Below are 19,625 nucleotides of genomic sequence, written 5' to 3'. Positions count from 1 at the left end.
AAACCGTACTTCAGCATCCCAGTCTCAAACCAGAGGGCTAACCACAAAAACAGAGCGTGCATTCTCCTCTCAGTATTAAACAACTCAATTGATTCTTCATCTTCTCACTGACAGTAGACACTAACTACTCCTGCCTGGATGCATCATGCAGGGGATAAACTATCTTTTTTGCCAGTGGCTTAACTGCTTCCCTTCTTTTAACCCAGTTTCCTCTACCCCTGATAAGACCTCCTCTCTGATTTCTTGCACCCCTCACTGTCTTTCTTCCCTCGGTCTCATGCTTTTTTTGCCAAGGTCCCTTTTGTTGTCTTGTTCATCTCCGGATCCAAACAGGGCACAATTTTTCCAAATGAGAAAATATTAGGAAGTAAAAACAGGAGAACTACAATCTCTCCCACATACTGGACAGTGGAACAAGGAAATAATGAAACCTGCCTAATGTGTTAGGAACCCTTCCTTAACTTAAAGATGTTTTGCTCTCTTTGCTCCATTAGCACTAGAAATAGAACACAGAAAAAAACTTCTAGTGCTAATTCCTGTTGGACTGAAGCAGGTGAAATTAAAGTGTCAAGATTTCGTTAAATATAGATAAAATGCAAATTACTTCCCTTTGAACTCCAAGAGCAAGCAAAGAGCTGCAATGTGAAATTCTGATAAAACCTCGGTGCGTGTCTTAGCCTCCCTTAAGATATAATTGCCACATGAGTTTGGAAATACTCATACATTTACTTAGAAATAAACACATGAATAGCAGCATGTTTCTTCTATTGATGATCAAGTAACACACTGAACTGTTTTTCAGTCTTTGACTTGCATACTATTAACATTTTTTGGGAGCTGCAGCCTCTCTTATAAGAATCTAGGCTGACTGGTAAAGACTCGTTTCTCAGCTGTTTTTTGCAGTTCCCCGAAATCCTGCAGGAGTGCTGAGGGATCTGCTGACTACGGGTTGAAAAAACACTGCTCTAGATCATTGCTCTACAGTTTTGTAGCCTGCGTAGATTCTCCTAGAGGGGAATTACAGCAATGACACCACACTACTGCAGATACTCGAGCTTCCTCTAACCCTCCAAGTGTTGTGTACTACTGTGCAGATGGCTACTTCAGATCCTCAGTATGGAAATTTATTGTAAATGTGACTAGCAAGGTTCACCTCTAAGTAGGGCTCATCAACTTGATGCCGAGTTGTGACAGCTGTACTTCCAGTCTCAGCTGGACGAGTATGTTTGCATTGTATTGCAACTGCATTATGCTTCAGATAAAGTGGGTGGATGATAATCAGAGAAAATTCATGTAAGACACAAAAATTCAGATTATTTGGATTTAGATTGTTTTCTGAAAGCAACTTCTAAGCATATGGAATGCAAGCTCCTAAAAATCCAGGTGTTCTGAAACATACCTTATTCCAGATCTAGAGCGGCCACCAGGAATATCATCCACTGTTAGCAAACTAAATCCCAGTGTTTTTATATGTTTTGGGGTTTTTTTTGTGTTTTTGTTTTGGTTTTTTTTTTACACAGAAGGGATGCAAGAAAACTGAAAAACCACCCCACAGAAGTGCTCTTGTATGATACATATTCCAGAACTAGATAGTATCCTGACACAAATTAGTATTACTTAGCAGTACAGTTGCACTGGCTTTTGAATTCCTGCATGAGAATGAACCCACATGGCACGCTGATATTCAAAGACAGAAGACTGGTTATTACCTCCCCCTTCGGTACACCAGTGTTGTGTATGCAGTAACCCTGACCAGCCAAACACACTGGAGATAATAGCACACACTCATTTCTCATGTACAAGGACAGTAGCAGATCCCTTTGGCTACATTTAACGAAAACTGTTGAAACTTTGTTGTACGTGTAGTATCACAAACACGCAATATTATACTTCTGCCATCTTTTGGAGCTGACGAGTTTCAGCAGATTTTGACAAATCAGAGAAGCTACAGATTCATGTTTAAGGCCCGGTGTTCAGAATGTGCAGCTGTAACTGCAGGTAACGAATGCTCCCGCAGCGGCACTTCAAAAAGTTATGTCCCAAGACTAAATGGAAATGGTAGAAGGAAACTTCGGTATCTGTCATTAAAGGAGAAACACACTGCTATGAAACATTTTTAAGAAAGAGTCCTCCATTTTTACCTTGAAATACATATTTTTATTCCACAGTGTTTAATTAGCTTTATGACCACTTCCTTGGAAATGAAATGTCAATCAAGGAAACAGTTAATTTTCAAAACAAGCACTTACCAGGATATATCTTAATGACTGTGCTAAACCTGCACTCTGGCTATAATCATACTTTTCTTCTTTAATCTACATAATAAATTACTCTGTACCATACAGCTTTCATTCGTCTCTTTTCTTCAAACACAACTGTTGTACTTATGTTGGATTTTAACGAGTTCACATGTTCAAAGATACTCTCCTAAAAAAAAATTTATCAGGTCACACACCAATATGGAAATTGTAAAAACAGTCATAAAATCGTTGTCATCCTTACAGACTACCATCCTGCTAAGTCAACAATCTCTCTGAAAATTGCTAAGGATGGAGGGCCAAACATAGCTCTCTGGCCAAGCTAGAGCAATTCTGTTGACTTCAAAAGGAATGCATCTGCCCTGTGAGATTTCTTTTGTATAAAAGCTTCCTTGGAAGGTTAATGGAAATTAAGCTTTCAATCTATTCTAGATTTTCAAAAGGGACAATTTATCCTTTATCACTGGACAGAAATGAATTTTCCAAAGTATTAATGAATTTCTGTCTCATCCATGCTTTGAAGTTTCGATACCATTCTATAAGCTTTTTTCTCCTTTGAATCTTTTCTCGTAAGCTCATTTTTTTTTCTTTCTCTAGAAGAGCAGGAAGCTCTTTCCAGTTTTTAATAAAGATAAATGGAGCCCCCATGGTTTTTAATAATTGTAATGGAGCACTGTGGTACATTGATGAATTTCCGCAATCACCCGGTGTCATTACATCTTCTATAACAGGCAGAGATCCATATGAACAAGCTTCATAAATTCTATAGCATTCTGTATTTATTCCCACTGGGCACAATGTCAAATCACTCTGCAGCAAGGCATCTTGATAGTTTTTGAAACTTTCATTTGTCTCTTGAGGCTGCCACCTAGGAAAGTAAAGGGGTTCAAAATTAACATTCTTCTCAGGCACTGCAATGAAAAAGTAGAGATATGCTTTAATTTCAATTATTTATAAAACTGAAAATGCAAGAATTTTATATTACGCACATAATCAATAGGCTTTTACTTCTAGTCCTAACTAGTCTTAAAGAGTCTTCTAAAGATGTATTGACAATGTCACTATTAAAAATAGATTGTAACACTTTTTACATACGGTCCCTTTAGGAAATTATTAATACTTAGAAGTATAAGAGGCAAACAAACACCGCTTTACATCTTTTGCATGACTTGAATGATGCATATGTCAATTTACTTCACAGCACAGTTCAGAAATAGACATACAGGGAGACACTTGATGGACTTTTTAATGAAGTTTTTGGCCTCAAATACTTTAAGTCGGTAGAGGTTGTCTCTTCAAAAGTTAGGATGTAAAACAATCCATTAACCTGAATCCATCTGCCTGAAGTGCCTCAGAACATCTGTGAAATAAGAGTTTATGTCACAGATACAATCTGTCTCTTGAGATTCTTTATCAGGGTAGCTGAGGTCTTCCTAAGCACTACTGTGTCTGCTATCAAACATTTTATAGGTGTTGCTTGGCAAAATTAAGAAATACAATCAGAACCCTATTACTGTTGGTCAAAAGATCTGTTCTACCTACTTGAAATAAAAGAGCCACACTGTACAGATTAAATCCACTCTTATATGGAACCCAACAAAACACAGCTTTTTCTTCTACTAAGATATTAATACACACAAGGTGCAAGACAAATATTTCTTCACCCACCATAATCAAACGTATGTAAGAAAAAAAAAGAGGGTCCTTATATGTAGTATACATAGGACATTTTTCTATGTATTTAAAAATACGCTTTAGGTAAAATATAGCAACAGAAAGTCCATTACGTTATGAAGACCTACACAAAGAGTCTCAGCAATGTTCTCTGTTTTAATTATGACTGGGTACCTTTATTTGTAGCATTTTTTAACACTCAAGAAAGGATTGGTAATAATGAACCAGGCAAAAAAGTCTGAGTATTTTCATGAAGTAAATCATAGTCTTACTGTTCTCTGGCTGCAATCCAGCAAAGTTTGTCAAGCCCATCCTGCTTCAGAATTTCCATTAGAGCCTCTCTAGAAGAGTTCTTATAAACTGTTCCTAAGAAATTACATATATATGATCTTGGATCATGTAGCATTGACCAGCTGGGTTCTATAACTGGAAAATTTCTGTACCTGTAAAAACAATGTACCATTAGACTGTATGCTTTTATGTCGAAGAAAAAATAGTTTGCACCATTTCATCTTTACTGCAGGAGATTCTAAGACTAAAGCCACCTATTTGTTGCCAATCCACATCTAGAAAAACAGACAGACCCAAAAGCAAACCAGTGCAAGTCCTGTCCTAAAGGTTTTTATTCCCTTTACTCTCTCCACTGAGTCCCTCCACTCTCTCAGAGGCTTTCCAGAATACTTATGTCTGCTTTCAACATCAGAGATATTATGCGTGCATGTTACAAAATGTCCTTCAGAAACATGCTTTTTCAAAAGCAGCTGTTCTTGACGCAACCACTAGTTTTGACTGAAACGGCCAGGCTAATGGTAACTATGGAGTTTAAGTCTCAGCTATGTTAATCTCTAGGCACACTTAACTGAAAATACCACTGGTAACCTCTCAAAGGAAAATCTCACTTTGATCTGGGTGGACTTCATTAATCTAACCTTCTGGTTACTAAATAAGCTTATCATACAAGCTATTTAACTTGCCTTTTTGGATTCAACAAAACCAATTTAACATTCTGAGATCCAATGTAAGCTGTATGCCATCCTTTTAGACATGTTTTCATCACATCAGGCATTTTTCTTTTTTTTGACTGGTTCCTCAAATCTTACACCACTTACTTTAGTCACCAGTGAAACACTGTTTCAGCTGAAGAGTTGACACTAACTTTCTCATTACATAAAGTTAGTATTTTTTCTGGAACAGATGAATATTAAGAAAGTTTCTGCTCCTTTGCATTGTCAAATTAACACACATATTCCTTCTGATGTCACTATTTTTGATGGATCACTGTTATACTTCCCTGTTGTTTCTTTTTTGTAAGAAAAACTATACCCTGATCCCAATTCTTTACTGCTTTCAAAGGCAGTCTCTACTTCATCTCAGTAATTTCTTCATTGCCTTTAATAGTTCTGAAGACATATTCAATTTCTTCACCTTCCCAAATTTTGATGGAAGAGTCCTTTCCTTGTTCTCCTCCTGTGTGATGAATGTTAATTAACTTTCAGAAAACCGTTTTCTTCTTCATGCCAAATATTTCTGCAGGATTCAACACCTTTATTTTCCCTCTTCACTTGAAAATCTGGCACATTTGCATACCTTTAATCACAATTTTTAAAACTGTTGGTGATCACGGGCTGAAAACCCCCATTCTGATTGATATCTGATCTATCTTTCTCCACACAGCTTTGCACCCTGGTATACTGTTGTAACTGCTGTTGCTTTCTGTTATCTGTCACCTTAATCTGTGCATCTCAAAACTCAAGTTCTTTTTGCTTAGGAACTTACAATGCCATCAATTTTCTGACACCATCAGGAATCAAAATTTAGTGTATTTCAATGACACTGTGAGCAAGTTCAAGCTATGTATAAAAACTCCATCCATTTGCCAACTGGCTCAATACAGGATATTGAATTCAAATTCAACATAAAATATGAAAATAATTCTGTATTCTGATAAGTAGCTAAAACAGTATTAACTCTGTAAGGAGTAAAAATGCATCTGACTGAACCAAACCTTTATCTACTCCACATAAATAATTTGAGCAGTAAGTATAACAAAAATGGTTTGTGAGTAACCAGTTAAGCCAGGTTATGTTACTGTGATACTGGAGTATACTAATTACAAATGGGAGGCATACAATTTCCTTTTGAGAGTCATAACAGGGGTTAAAAAATGTACCACCAGTACCATCCCTTTCCTTTCCTAAACAAGCAGTTGTTGGAACTTAATTACATAAATATCTTTTAAATTCCCATGTCATTGGTACATATTACATCAGCATTTATTATAAATCTCAGGAGCAAATCTACTCAAGGAACAATAAACAACAGAAAACCCCACCAGACACAGGTTCATTTTTTTAAAGCTCCCTAAATCCTAGCATTCTTTTCCTGTTATCATTTTTATTGCTAAATGCAATTCCCAAAGATTCCCACACTTCACTTAGAAAATCATTAATAGGATCATGTTCTACAATTTACTTACTAGAATTGTTTTGGGTATCAGCACTAACATTCAGATATATTTTTCCATACCTCATGCATAACAATTAAGTTTCAATTGTAATTTGTGTTTATAGCACTTACGTAGCCACTCCTAAAGGCCACTGGAAAATATCTTCTTCATTTACGAACGCATAGTCATATGTTACAAAGAGTAGATTTACAAATCCTCCATTTCTTTTCAGGTATGGTTGAATCCATTCGTTGCTGCACTGCTCATTTCCAAGCAGCACAACTGCTACATGCTGTATTTTGTGAGTCTGAATTAATGTTTGTGCATAATGCAACCACTGAGTGGCGTAAGTGATCTTTGCTTTTTCTCTTCCATTCAGAACTAGCACAACATTTTCAGTTTCAACTGAGAAGTAGCCAGGAACTACAGACGGACCAGTGATGAAGCTGTGAAAACCAAAATACAAACAGTAAACACCCTTAAGAAAATTATTGACCATAATCCTCTAAACATCCTTACTATACAATCTGTACTCCAGATATTTTTTTTTTCTTCAATAAAGTGAATGCAATATACTGCAAAGTAACTGTGCAACTGTAACCATTTCTGTTGATAGTATCTACAGTTTAACACAGGAATGAAGCTGACTTCATCTTTATTTAGGAAAAAGGGGATTTAGACTTAAATGAAAATAAGATATTCTGTCAATAAATCAGAACTACTACCATATTCAAACATCAAAATATGGGTAAATCAATCAACTTTAAAAAAAGGATGTACTCTGATGTTCACTAAAGCTCAAACTTTTTCTTAATTCCAGTAATAACCAACAAATACTGTGTTAGAACAAGAGAGGGGCCCTCCCAAAAACCTGTAAGAGTTAAAACCAGGTATCATTATGAGGGACAGTTAGCTGGTCTGGCATACTACTTTTAGGTTAGACTAAAAAACCACTGCGTCATCTGATACCGAGTAGAATTTCTAACACAAGAGGTATTAATCTCAATGGAAAATTATGTTGCTTGTGTGACCCAGGTCAAAACTTGAGGCTCTGATAGAAGCTAATAAGCACAAACATTTTAGGTAGAAAACTGCATTTCTAGATCTTTCACAATGTATTTAACACAGAAATTTCAATCATGTAGCAAAATCATTAAATCACTAATCATTTACAAGTATCTGACAACAACCATTTGTGACTGCAATGAAACAAGCCAACATTTGCCAGCTCCTGCTCTTCAGTTAACTGCTGTGTTAACAGACTTTTGACTGAACTCAAACCGTTAGTGATTACACAGCTTGGGAAAGAGTGGAGAGGAAAAAAAGCATTTTTTTTTTTCCCCAGGAGTCAATTAAGTGTTAGTTTTCTAGGTGTGCTGCATTACTACAGGTTTTTGGCTACCAGCAAAACTTAATTTAGAATGAGCATGAGTTTTAACTAATTTAGAATAACCATGAGTTTTAACTCATGAAGTGCTGAGATTGACAGCTAGTTCCAGTTCAAGTGGGCTTATTGAGGAAATTCACAGCAAAAGATGTAAAAACTACTCCAGCGAGGTTATCTGAAGCAGACTGACCTTAGGCAAGCATATTCTAAATCTGAGTCAAACCAACATGCTGCTCACTTGGTGGCAGTGGGATATTTTGGAGCCAAGATTCATGAGAATCATGATTTGGAATCAGGACTTCTAATAGATTAAATGTAAGTCAGGTTAAAACTTAAAACCAAAGTTTAACAGACAATGATAAAAGACTCCACTCGGTTTAACAGACAAAAGAATCACTGGGATTCATAAGAGAGCATCAGAATGCCTGAAATAGTAAATAGGATACATAGTCAATCCAGTGACCACCTTGTTAAAAGACACCTGGAGGAAAAGAGTTTTTATCTATGGACACAGTGTTGCGAGGCTATCAATTTTATAGGAATAACAGGATGTGCAGGTGTGGATGCAATAACCTGTGTGTAGGAAAGTTTAACGGCATAAAATTACAGTGGGGAAAAAAAGAAACACTATGGAAACCCCATACTTGAATAATAAAAACACAGTGCTAAGGTTGTACTATCAACTCCCCGTCAGAACACAGTTGGGACTGGGAAACGTAAGGGAGATTAGAGAAACTGTCAAATTAAAGCAGTAGTAATAAGAGATTTTCACTACTCACATGAAGGCTAGATCAAGGATGGTATGGGGAGATTACATATTTTTGGACTCAATAAATGACTTGCTTCCTATAAAGTCCTTGTTTTTCCTTTCTAGTCGTAGAACCCATATGAAAAGAAGCTATTCCAGACTGGGTCTTCCAGACCTAATTCCAAAGGTGTTAGTCAGACAGCCATTCTGTAATAGCAATATGATTAAGTTTAACACGGCAGAGGAGAGAACATACCAAATACATCCAGAGTAGAGATATTCCATATGCAGTAAAGAAATTATTTAAAAATGAGAGAATCAAGAGGAGAACTCTGAAAGGAGTAGCCCAACAAGAAGCTTGCAAAGAACTTGTAGGCTGTTCAAAACCAGTGTTTTAGAAGCCCAGGCATGCTGTGTGCCTCAATCCAAAAAGGAAACAGTCCCCCCAAAACCTGTATGGCTTAACAGAAAAGTTAGGGAGACTGTCAAAGGGCAAAAGTCAGCATTGAAAACAATGAAAAGCTTGCCCAAACAAGGAGGACACCAAGCTCATAAAATACTGCTTATGAAATGCAAACAGAAAATTAAGGCTAAAAGCAATTTGAAAAACACCTTGTAAAAGGATGTTCTGGCTGACAGGTAAAGATTCTTTTAATATATGAAAACCAAAATATATAGAAAGTATACCAAAAAGACAGCTACAGAACCAGGGGGACAACAGTTTAAAAAGTGTTTAAAATGGGATGACAAAGCCATAGCAGAAAAGATGCCTGCACCTAACTCATTCTCTTCAGCAAGAAAACACCACAAGTATTAATCTGACTGAAGGATTTGGACCTGGATGGCATTCACTTGAGAGTTCTAAAGGAACAAAATTGCAGAACTACTGCCAAAGGTGTGCAGCTATCATTATGAAGAGCCACTATGACTGATGAGAAAGGCTCCACCAGTGTCACTCCCGCCTACAAAAACAACTTGAGAGGACTCTGGAGCAGACCAGTCAGTATGAACTCCCTCTCTGGAAGAGTCTGTAATAAACAGTAAGACCACTAGATCTTACCGAAAGGTAAGATCACTGATCACATATGTGGATAAACAATGCTGGAAATGAGTAATCCTGTCTCACTGATCTGATGGCAACCTGTGAGTGGGTCAGTAAGAATACAGATAAAGGGGATCCAGTAGACACAGAGTATTTAGATTTTCAAAATGCTTCACCAAAGGCTATTAAGGAAACTAAATTGCCACAAGCTATCCTTGGCAGAATCCTCTGACAAGTAAAGAAACCTTTGCTTGTTAACTTTGTTGACCAACATGGTTTCATTCTGGCATGAATCAAGATGGTTGCAATTTGCGAAAGAAGGACAGGAGAATGGGACTGAAGAACTGTTGAACAACTGGGGCTAACAGGGACTGGGGGAAGGCAGCACTGAATGTTAAAACAGGGAGGGTGTGACTCTCAGTGGAACAGAAATTTAGGAATGTTCTAACTTACTGAGAAGAGGTAACAAGTTTGAAACTCCCTGCTCTACAACATCCTCCTAGATGACAGGAGAGAAGGATATGAATTCCTTCAGGTCAAGAAAAGTGCTAAACTCTGCTCTCCTACTTCTTGTATGAATTACCAGCACGTCACTGAAATCCACAGCTATGCAGTTCCTTCACCCATGTTTTTAAAAAAATGTCCCTGCATTTCATGTAGAAGTTGATACTTCTAGTATTCTTTATGTAACTTCTTCAGTAAAAAGTCAAAGCCATCAAAATCTATATTAAATATGTATTCTCCATCATAAATATACAAACCGGGTTTATTCATGCAACTGTGTTCAAGTGATATTTTGGCATTTTTGTGTCTTTAGGTTTGATAGTCTTTAAAAATATTCATGGGAGTTCTGTGTTTTAACAATCATTAAACTTACCACAAAAAAACTGCACAGCAGCACATATTCTCCAAATATGTCACCTCAGCTAGTTCCCTCTAGCCTCATCTAGTAATCAAATGGAGATAATTCACCTCAGCCAGGCAACAAAGAAGTCTACAATTCTAGACAATCTTATAACCAGTGAGCAGCCAAAATCATGTACTAATTCTTCCTCACACAAAAATACAAAATAACATTTCTAATTTCAGTAAGAAGTCGAACTTCAGCTATTTAATTTCAGAATCCTAATGATTAAAATAACAGTTATATTTGCATATTTTCTATACTTTGCACAAGTTCCTACCAGTCTGTCAAATTTTAACCTCTGTTCTGTAGGTACCAAACTTAAAACTTTATATTTTTATGGGATCTAGCATCCAAGTTGAAGTTAAAACAAAGACTCTATTTTCCCTGGTTCCTCTAAACATAACAAGAAGATATTTAAATGCTTAGTATAGAAGTTTTTCTTTGAGACGTGCTTACCCTAAGGAACCATGTGAGGTTATTATTCATCTGAAACAGGCACACCAGAGAGAAAATGACCATAATCAGTCAAGTGACAGACTCATTAAGTGCAGCAAATTATTTTCATATTATAAACATGAAAAGCAAGGGCTTGAAAAAAATCCTCATGTCCTTACCAAGGAGACAATCTATCTGGTAGAGTGTCATTGATTTCTACAGCTTCTGAGATTCTAATTCTGGAAACAAAAATGTCTCTTCCCATCAAGATAACACTACAGGCACTGCTCTCTATTCAAAGAAAGTATTGTATCCTTTCTCCAAATCCGTGAATTGAAAGCTCTATTTCTCTGTCAGGAAGACTACCAAGATGCAGTAGCATCATTCGTAGTTGATTCCCTAATCTTGTAGGATCAGGTTGTATTTGCAGACAAGGAATACAGCTACTTTTTTTAAACAGTATGTCATTTCATCTATTTTCTTAGATGTAAGACAGACTCTTTAATAATTACTATGTTTAAATCAAGTCTATGTGTCTTTCTAGAACACATGTTTTAAAATCACTTATGAATGTGATGCAGGCATTACTGGAAAGATTCTATGGCCAGTACCATGTACACAGTCAGATACCTTGATAAACAATTCGAAGTGATAACTTCTGTGATCTCTTAAAAAACCCCTTTCAATTCACAATCACATATTGACTTCAAACATTATCTGCAAATTTCATCTAGAACACCCTGTCTTATTGTGCAAGGAAAAAACTGAAGCATCACATTTTTCAGAATTTAAATTCACTTAAGTGTGTCATTTATGCTTTAAAAGAAAACTTAAACAGATGGGTCCTGGTGCAAGTGATTAAATGTTGTAGGACTGGCAGACTGGCCAAATAGATGAAAAATCCTTCAGCTTTCACTGTATCTTATCAGAAAGCCTTAAAAATGGTATTAAATAGGATGTTAGAGAAAAGTTCTGTATCATTCACTAAATAATATAGATGTTTGACAATAGTTTTAAAACATGCATGATCACAGATCAAAATACATTTTTAAAGCAAACAAGGCTTCAAGTGTAATCTTCCTTTACATATAAAATTTTGCTTTGCAAATCAAGTAGTTAACTAGATGCTAGGTCTCACAGATTGTTTTTGTTATAAATAGAAACAAATTATTGCTTTGATACAATCCTGTTTATGAATGAATGAGTGAAGTCCCTCTTCCCTGAATACAACAGAAACCAAATAGCAGGAGACATCTTCTTGCCTCAAAACCCCAAGCGTCTTCCAATCAACTGTCAGCTCCAAACCCCAGTTCTTAAGACTTTTATCAGGGTTGTATTCCCCCTCCCCCCCTGAGGTCTCTTGGCTGCCCTCCCTCTCAGCATTGGTAAGTCTTCCCACACTTCTTTCAAATACACCAATCTTCATAAAACATCAGATGAAATTGCTCCCTAGTTTTCTATTTTTAATAATGATACGTTTGGGCTAGAATTTGCTGGTTTTATCAAGTATGTGTTTCCATGAATATATGATAATTTTGAATGAGAAGTTGTGTGCATACTCCATAGTTATCAAAACATGACAAAATTGAAGTATTTGCAACTGATATTAAAATAACTGCAACTTTGAGATACACAAAATAATGCACCAGTGCATCTTACCATGTTCTTTAGCTTTCCAATGCATTGTTTGCTAAAGTTAACACAATTGAAGTCAACATCATGCAGCTAGTACCTGAAATACGTTTTTCCTGCTTTTTGGCTTCCTTCTCTCCACTGTGCAGTCACATTAGCTGGCTCAAGATGCCCTTCAAAAATATGTTGCCAAAGGTAAAGACCTATAAATGAAGATACAATGGAGAATTTGAACGCACGGATCTTGCCTACTCTACTCTCCTAGCAAATAAAAGTATTTCTGGGAGATAAAAAAGCATAACAACATAAGAACTTGGGAAAGAAATGTCAGAACTTTTTATATAGTATGTTCATTGCTTCCCAAATTCCGTATGACTTCAAATTAGTTAGGATGAATTTTTCACACATTGGGGCATTTAAAAAGATTCTTTGGCTGTCAAAGCATCAGTAGATGACAATATAACACATTACCACTTCTGTTATCATCTCTTTTCATACACATACCACTTAAAAATGAGCAAATATTAATCAGCATTTTAAGGACAAGCATACTTATCTGAAGCTTTTGTGAAACACATTCAATTTTTGTGATAGACTGCGTCACCATGTAACATACCAATGTGTTCTACAATGCTACATGAAAGTTCAACTGCAGCTGAAAATTTTACGTTTTCAAAAAAGCTAAAATAAGAACAATGGTATGTCTTCAGCAGTAGTTAAAGAACCTGAGAGGACCTTGGCCCCCTGTTTATGTAGAGTGGAAACTCAGTGTATTCTACAACAGAAGAATTTCCAAGTCCATCAGTGGCAGTAGTACTGCAGTATAGAAAATGCCTTGTTTCTCACTGTGCGATGCTTTATTTTACAAAGTGTAAATGTGACAAAAACAAATATTCTGGTTTAGCCAAGTACTGTCAGCTAGATTGGATTCAAAAAGTAACTGTATTTCTCTGCCATTTGAGCCATTTTCTTTGACAGATGTGAAAAACAGCCTTGGAAAGAATTGATACAAAGAAGCTGGAGTCTAACTGCTCCTATACTGGTATCAACATAAATCTGGAGTAACAGCTACCACTTCTTTCACGATCTTCATGTACAGATACCCATATTATTTAATCATATACATAGCTTTTAGTCATTAAAAAAAAAGCAGAGAAAAGTACTGTATCAGAAAGGTTGTGATAGATAGACATTGATTACATCTGCTTACCAATTGCTGCTTTGCCCCAAATCTGCACTCTAAGCCTGGTTTGTTCTTGGTGAGATCTTGCATTTTTTATCATCTTAAGATTAGCTTCATATCTTTGCTGGGAAGCAACCAGTTCATTTTTCTCGTCCCCTTCCCACGGATTCCACTCTTCATTTCCCAAGGCAACATGATCTAAGAAACCAAAAGCGTAATTTACATAAAAAAAGAACAGATTTCCGAGTTTAGAAAAATGACCGATTTTCTTGAGTTCCGTTTCAAGCAGCACCTGACAACGCTCCCGCCGCCCCGGGCCGGGCACACCGCCTCCCCCGCGGCCCGGTGCCTCACGAAGCGCTGGGGAAATGGCCGCCGACAGCGCAGGCCCGGCAGCGGCGAACGGGGCCCCGGCAGCGGCGAAGGGGACCCCGGCTACGGCCGCGGCCCCGCTCTCCCTCAGGAGCTGCTTCCGGGCGCCGCCCGCCGCGGCGCTGCCGAGCAGAGGCGCTGGGAGACGAGGCGCTGCTCTCGGCCTGGCCCGGGCTTTCCAGGCCGGGGACAACAGCGCGGGGAGGCGCCGCCGCTCCCCCGGCTCCGGGGACGCCCAGGCCTCTCCGGTGCAGTCAGGAGCTGACAAAGGGCGTCGGCCCCGCACCAGCCCGCCCCCCCGTCCCCGCAGCTGCCCGGCCAGCCCGCCCGCCCGCGGCAGGGCGGCTCGGAGCGGCCCCGCCTCCGCTCTCACCTCGCGGGCCGCGGCGGTCCCGGTGCGGCGGGCGGGGGGCGGCCGGGCGGCGGGGCCGCAGGAAGACGGTGTAGGCCGCGTACAGGGAGAAGAGGCCGTAAGCGACGATCAAGGCGGAGCACAGCCGCTTGCGAGTGCCCCGCATGCCGCCCGGCGCGGGCGGAGGCCCCGGCGGGGGGCGCCGTGAGGCGGCGGCGGGAGCCGCGCCCGCTGGGACGGGAGGGGCCTCCGCCCGCGGCCCTGGGCATCGTCCCCAGCTGACGAGGCTTGGAGCCCTCGTAACGTGACCTGCCGCTGCCCCACAGCGCCCCCCACCCCGTTCCCCCGAGCGCCGCCGTTACAGCCTCAGGTACGCGGCGAAAGCATGAGGACACTTGTCCCGTGGCGGCTGGGCGCCGAGAGCCCGGTACTGCCGGCCTCGTCCTTCCCGGTCGTGCTGGCGCGGGGTGTTAGGGCGGTGCCGGGGGCTGCCCCAGCGGCGCGGAGCGGCCCGCAGCCGCGGTGTGCTCTCCTCCTGGGGGCTGCGCACGGCTGTCGGCAGCACAGGATCCAGAGGCACGGGAGATAGGTTCAGGAGTGCCAGACAACCTCCGGCTGCCCAATGTACCTAAACGCCCGTTGCCTTTAGCGTTCGGGATGTACGGTCCCGGCATGGGCGGAAGCTCCTGTGGTCCGTGCCCGGTGGGTTGGTGCCTCGGGGGGCACGGGAGGCAGGGGGGTCCTGAGCAGCTGCCGCCTTCTGCCCGCAGCTGTGTGCTGGCGGTCTGTAACCGGGTTGTAAATGGATGGGTGAACAGCACTCTCGAGTCGTGGGAACTCTGTATAACGAGGAGAGCTGTGGACTGACTGAGCCGAGTTATGTCACAAAGTAAGAATGTTGAAGTTCATTTTAGGCTATCCTTGAGCCCTTTTTAAGGCTAGATGTTACAACTTCTGTAAAGCCTCTACCAGCCAGTTTTCAAACACTGTGATCCTAATGTAGCCAAAAGCACATTTGAGATGAGGAGCTAGGAAATTAAAATAGAATATAGAAATTAGGCACTCAAGAAATGAAGGTATAACTTAGTTTAGAGATGAAGATGGAAGACGTAGAGATCAGGCTAGGGGCTAGAGGCCCATTAGTTAAAAGATAACTAAGATTGAATAGGATAATAGATCATAGTCGATGGGCCAGAGAGCAGAACAATATGGAAACCTTGATTAATGGAAGCTGTGAGGGAACGCTTCCTGATGGAATAGGAAGACAGCCCTAAAAACTGGTCAAAACCAACCATATGGTCCGGCCTGAGTCCAGGAGGCTACAGAGACTGCGCAAGGAATGGAGGTAAGAAGTTCAACAGTGAGGAAGAGGAGCTACTTCATCTCTGCGACCCCAGCCCATGACCACCGGGACACACTGTGCAGACGCGACTAGGAGGAGACCGGGGCGGAACACATGAAAAAGACTTTCAGGTCATTATAATATGAAGCGGGGATAGGTCATGCATATGTATAGGCGTATTATGAATATGTGATGCTTTGTAGCATAAAGCCAAGACAAGGTGCCATGAGAGGTACGCACGTTTGTGGTGGAGCGATCCCCAGTGCGTCTCAGCATTGAATAAACATACCTACTTTATAACCTTATAGGTTGTGGAGTCGTGTTTCCGCAAGTCACAGTGACCTTCACCTATCCAAAGCAGAGAGTCTAGAACAGTATAGATTATAACACAACACAACCCTGCAGCCTGCTCTGGACTGGAGCAATTCTTTCTTGATCAATTTTTTTACCTTTATGAACACAAAACTTTGTTCTATCCCTGACCTAAAATTTATTTGATGGACCTCTGTTTGCTCCAAACCAAAATGTAACTAGTTGCCATAGCAGCCCTTCTGAAATAAACTTACGGTCATCCCACTGCCAAGTCCTAAATCTAATTTAATGATTTACACACTCACTGAACTAGAAATCTAGCCTGATGACCCACAGTGGCAGCAATGAGTCCTTTATTTTGACATCCCTTTCTGATTGGCTGCATTAGCCTGAGTCACCACTTTCTTCCAGCCCAGCTCTTAATTCTGAATGTAACCCTGATTTCATAGAACCATAGAATTATACAATGGTTTGGATTGGAAGATTTGGAAGGGACCTTTTAAGATCCTCTAGTTTCAACCTCCCAGCCATGGGCAGGAACTTCTTTCATTAGATCAGGTTCCTCACAGCCCCATCCAACCTGGCCTTGAACACTTCCAGGGATGGGCCATCCACAACTTCTCTGGACAATCTGTTCCAGTGCCTCACTACCCTCATTGTAAAAAATTTCTTCCTTACATCCAATGTCTTTCAGTTTAAAACTGTTGCCCCTTGTCCTGTCACTATGGGCCCTGGTGAAAAGTTTTTCTTCATCTTTCTTATAAGCCCTCTTTATATATTGAAATCCTACTCATTTAAAACTTGCATATAATGCAGATGACTCTTGTCAGTACTAGCAGTAACCTGTTGTAGAATTGCAGGTCAATGCACTTGTTCCTGTTAGGCGTCATGGCCACTTTGCTTTGGTTATAGTGATTTATAATTTTATAGAAAAGTGCACCAGATAAATGCTTTTGAAATGAAGACTGAGCTTCTCTCCTCCCTGTCTAGCTTAGTGTGTCTGTATGAATGCACAGTGAAGTGGTACAGTCACAAACTTCAGGAAGATCGGAGACATGATGTCTATAGTTGTTGATATTAAACTTGTTTTCAGCTCTAACTGCAGTCTGTTTTCTAGACTGTATCAGTAACTGGATCTGTGTGCTGAGTTGCAAAAATTCATAGAAAACCTTTGTACAAACACTTTAATTTAAAACAGAATATGATAATGAAAGTATGATAAACATAAAGCCAAAAGGAAAGAAGAGGGTAATAGAAATGAATTAAGGGCAAAGAAGAAAGTAAATGTTAAATCATTTGGGAACACAGGTTTCCTATTGCACAGCTTCACTGCTTTGAAAGATGATTAGAAGGTTCTCTCTTCTCCCCACACAGTTGCAGTTAATTTCTTATAAAAATGACAGAAGAGGCTTGAAAAGAAAAAGTCAAGAAGGATTAATCTAAGAAGAGTTTGGATTATAGACCATTTCATAAATATAGTGTTTTGAAAGTCTGCATTTGAATGCATTTCAATAAAAAATGCAGAAAGCGAACAGGATTTGGAACAGTAGTGATCATTGCTCAGTGGGACTTTCACAATAGTGATGATACAGTTGTCTTATTTACAGCAGAGGAGAAAGGCATACCAACTGAAGTGGTAAACAGGCAATATCAATCAAAGTCTTAGAACAACTGTAGTAGATGTCAATGTTTGATCATTTGGAAAGAAATTCAAATGCAAAGAAATTCAAATGCAGAAGTGAAAACGTGTGAGAAGGAATAGCATATACTTTCTGAGCATAACTTCTTAATCTTACGTTTCCTACTCATGTTAATTCCTTGTATATATTGCAAGTTGCATTGGCTCATTTCATGGGCAAAACAGGATGGAAAAAGCTGTATGTAATGTAAAAAAGCATATTCATTTTATAAAAAGAGCTTTGGCTCCTGTTCAAAATATCCAGCCAGTTCAGGACAGACTCAGATAAATGGTTTTCCTATAATGCAAACTCAAGTCCCATAGAAACTAGTGGGATTTAGGAATATATTTAATGATAAGAATATACTAAGAGGGTGTGAGGGGATGGACTTAACAGAATGCCTACATGAATTAAGATCTTAGAGTAGGAGCTTTGTCTAGGGACTACAGAGGTAAAATTTATAGGAACATAAAACTGTGTCCTGGTTTAACCAGGATAGGGTTAAGTTTCCCCAGCAGTGGGGGGGAGCTCTAGCCGGGTTATTCAGATACCATGCGGACGTCACATCCTGGCAGGTCACATTTTCCTGGCGCAGAGCGCGGTGCACTCGTGGTTTTGTACATCGTGCTTCAAACTGCTGTATTTGGTAGCTATTTTGCTCTGTTCATTGCTATCACTATTACTGTTATTGTTATTGTTGTTGTTGGTTGTGTTGCTATTGCATTGTTGTATTAAACCTTTCCTTATTTCAGTCTTGGGGCTTTGTATTTCACTCCCTTTGTAGGGGAGGGGCAGCGGCCGCGTGGTCTCAGACCCCGGCAGAGGCTAAACCACTACAAACTGGAAGGAACCACCTTAACCATGGAGTACCCTGAAATCATGGGAAACCATGCAGCAGGTACCGAATTGAGGAAATGCCGGTACTTTATACACAGTGTCTGTGGGGGCTTACAAAGGCCTAGCAAGTACTACTTCCTAGTACTCTGTAACAAACTTCTGATGTGTTGTAGAAGACCAAAAGCCAAGTGATATGTCACAAGAAGGGGGGAGACATCAAGAGCATCATTGATGTCTCAGACCTCTGTGCAAACAAGATAATTATATCTACTAGTTTATATTAAGAAGCAAACGTGTCCTACAGTGTAGACGAGGGTGAAAAGCCCAACAGCAGCAGCTGAACTTGAAAAAATCCTGAACCCATATCTGGTAAATCAGGAGACAGATTCTTTCTTAGCTCTGAGACAGCTTGCTGTATGATCTTGTGGCAAATTATCTTGTCTTATGGCGCTCCATCTGACTCCTCATAAAATGTTCGTAACTGAACTTCTGGGACTGTTATGAATCCTAGCTGATACAAAATAGTTGAAGTTTTCTTTGAATGACAGGTACTCAATAAAGACAGGAAGAGTTGTAACAAAAAGGAAAATCTATTTAATTACAAGGACTTTGAGCAGCAAACAAACATTACAAGTTCTTTCCATTATAAGGCATCGTAAATTGAAAGATACAGGGGAAAGATGTATCATCAGGTTCAATATCTGTATTTAGAGATAGGAAAAAGAACAAAAAAAGCACAAAAGCGTCAAGTACATTCAACAAATGCCTATTCTGTTCAAGAGTTCATTGCAACAAATGAAAATTAACCTGGAGTTTCAAAATTAAGATTGTGAGTGTGGCTGAAAGCCTAAGTCAAAATACATTCTTCTGTACATCAGGTAATTTGAGTAAGTAGCCGTAAAAGAAAGCTTTTTTTCTCTGTGAGAAGTAATTATTTCTGTACATATGCTTAAAACAACACTTTCTGAAACTTGTTTTTGCTACTCATGACTGCCTACAATAAATCATTCTTTGGTCTC

The 19,625-nt window shown here is 39.6% G+C and overlaps 1 protein-coding gene across 3 annotated transcripts; it reads right to left on the bottom strand.

Moving 5' to 3' along the window:
* Positions 1-2,134: 2,134 nt before the first annotated feature.
* RXYLT1 (ribitol xylosyltransferase 1) lies at positions 2,135-14,711 on the bottom strand. Of its 3 annotated transcripts, none has more exons than XM_074870480.1 (6): positions 14,458-14,711; positions 13,740-13,910; positions 12,630-12,732; positions 6,510-6,824; positions 4,205-4,375; positions 2,135-3,126 (listed from the first exon to the last, which is right to left on the bottom strand). In XM_074870480.1, exons 1-6 carry the CDS (start codon positions 14,600-14,602, stop codon positions 2,709-2,711), a joined length of 1,323 nt encoding a protein of 440 aa, XP_074726581.1. In that variant the 5' UTR covers positions 14,603-14,711; the 3' UTR covers positions 2,135-2,708. The 3 variants fall into 3 exon arrangements, with proteins under 3 accessions (XP_074726581.1, XP_074726580.1, XP_074726582.1); XM_074870479.1 differs by lacking the exon at positions 14,458-14,711 and adding an exon at positions 14,005-14,250; XM_074870481.1 differs by lacking the exons at positions 12,630-12,732; positions 13,740-13,910; positions 14,458-14,711 and adding an exon at positions 8,545-8,702.
* Positions 14,712-19,625: the final 4,914 nt, after the last annotated feature.

This window comes from Strix uralensis, chromosome 5 (assembly GCF_047716275.1).
Source record: "Strix uralensis isolate ZFMK-TIS-50842 chromosome 5, bStrUra1, whole genome shotgun sequence".
Taxonomy (NCBI): domain Eukaryota; kingdom Metazoa; phylum Chordata; class Aves; order Strigiformes; family Strigidae; genus Strix; species Strix uralensis.
Note: the sequence above shows the minus strand (reverse complement) of the source record. Positions and strands in the feature narration are given on the sequence as shown.

What these genes read in the sequence shown, in the direction of transcription:
- RXYLT1 (XM_074870480.1), bottom strand. Translation starts at nt 14,602, where the DNA reads ATGCGGGGCACTCGCAAGCGGCTGTGCTCCGCCTTGATCGTCGCTTAC. An exon ending in GGACCGCCGCGGCCCGCGAG is followed by an intron (nt 13,911 to 14,457) that starts GTGAGAGCGGAG and finishes TTGGTTTCTTAG; the next exon opens with ATCATGTTGCCTTGGGAAAT. An exon ending in TGGCCTTTAGGAGTGGCTAC is followed by an intron (nt 4,376 to 6,509) that starts GTAAGTGCTATA and finishes TTGTTTTTACAG; the next exon opens with GTACAGAAATTTTCCAGTTA.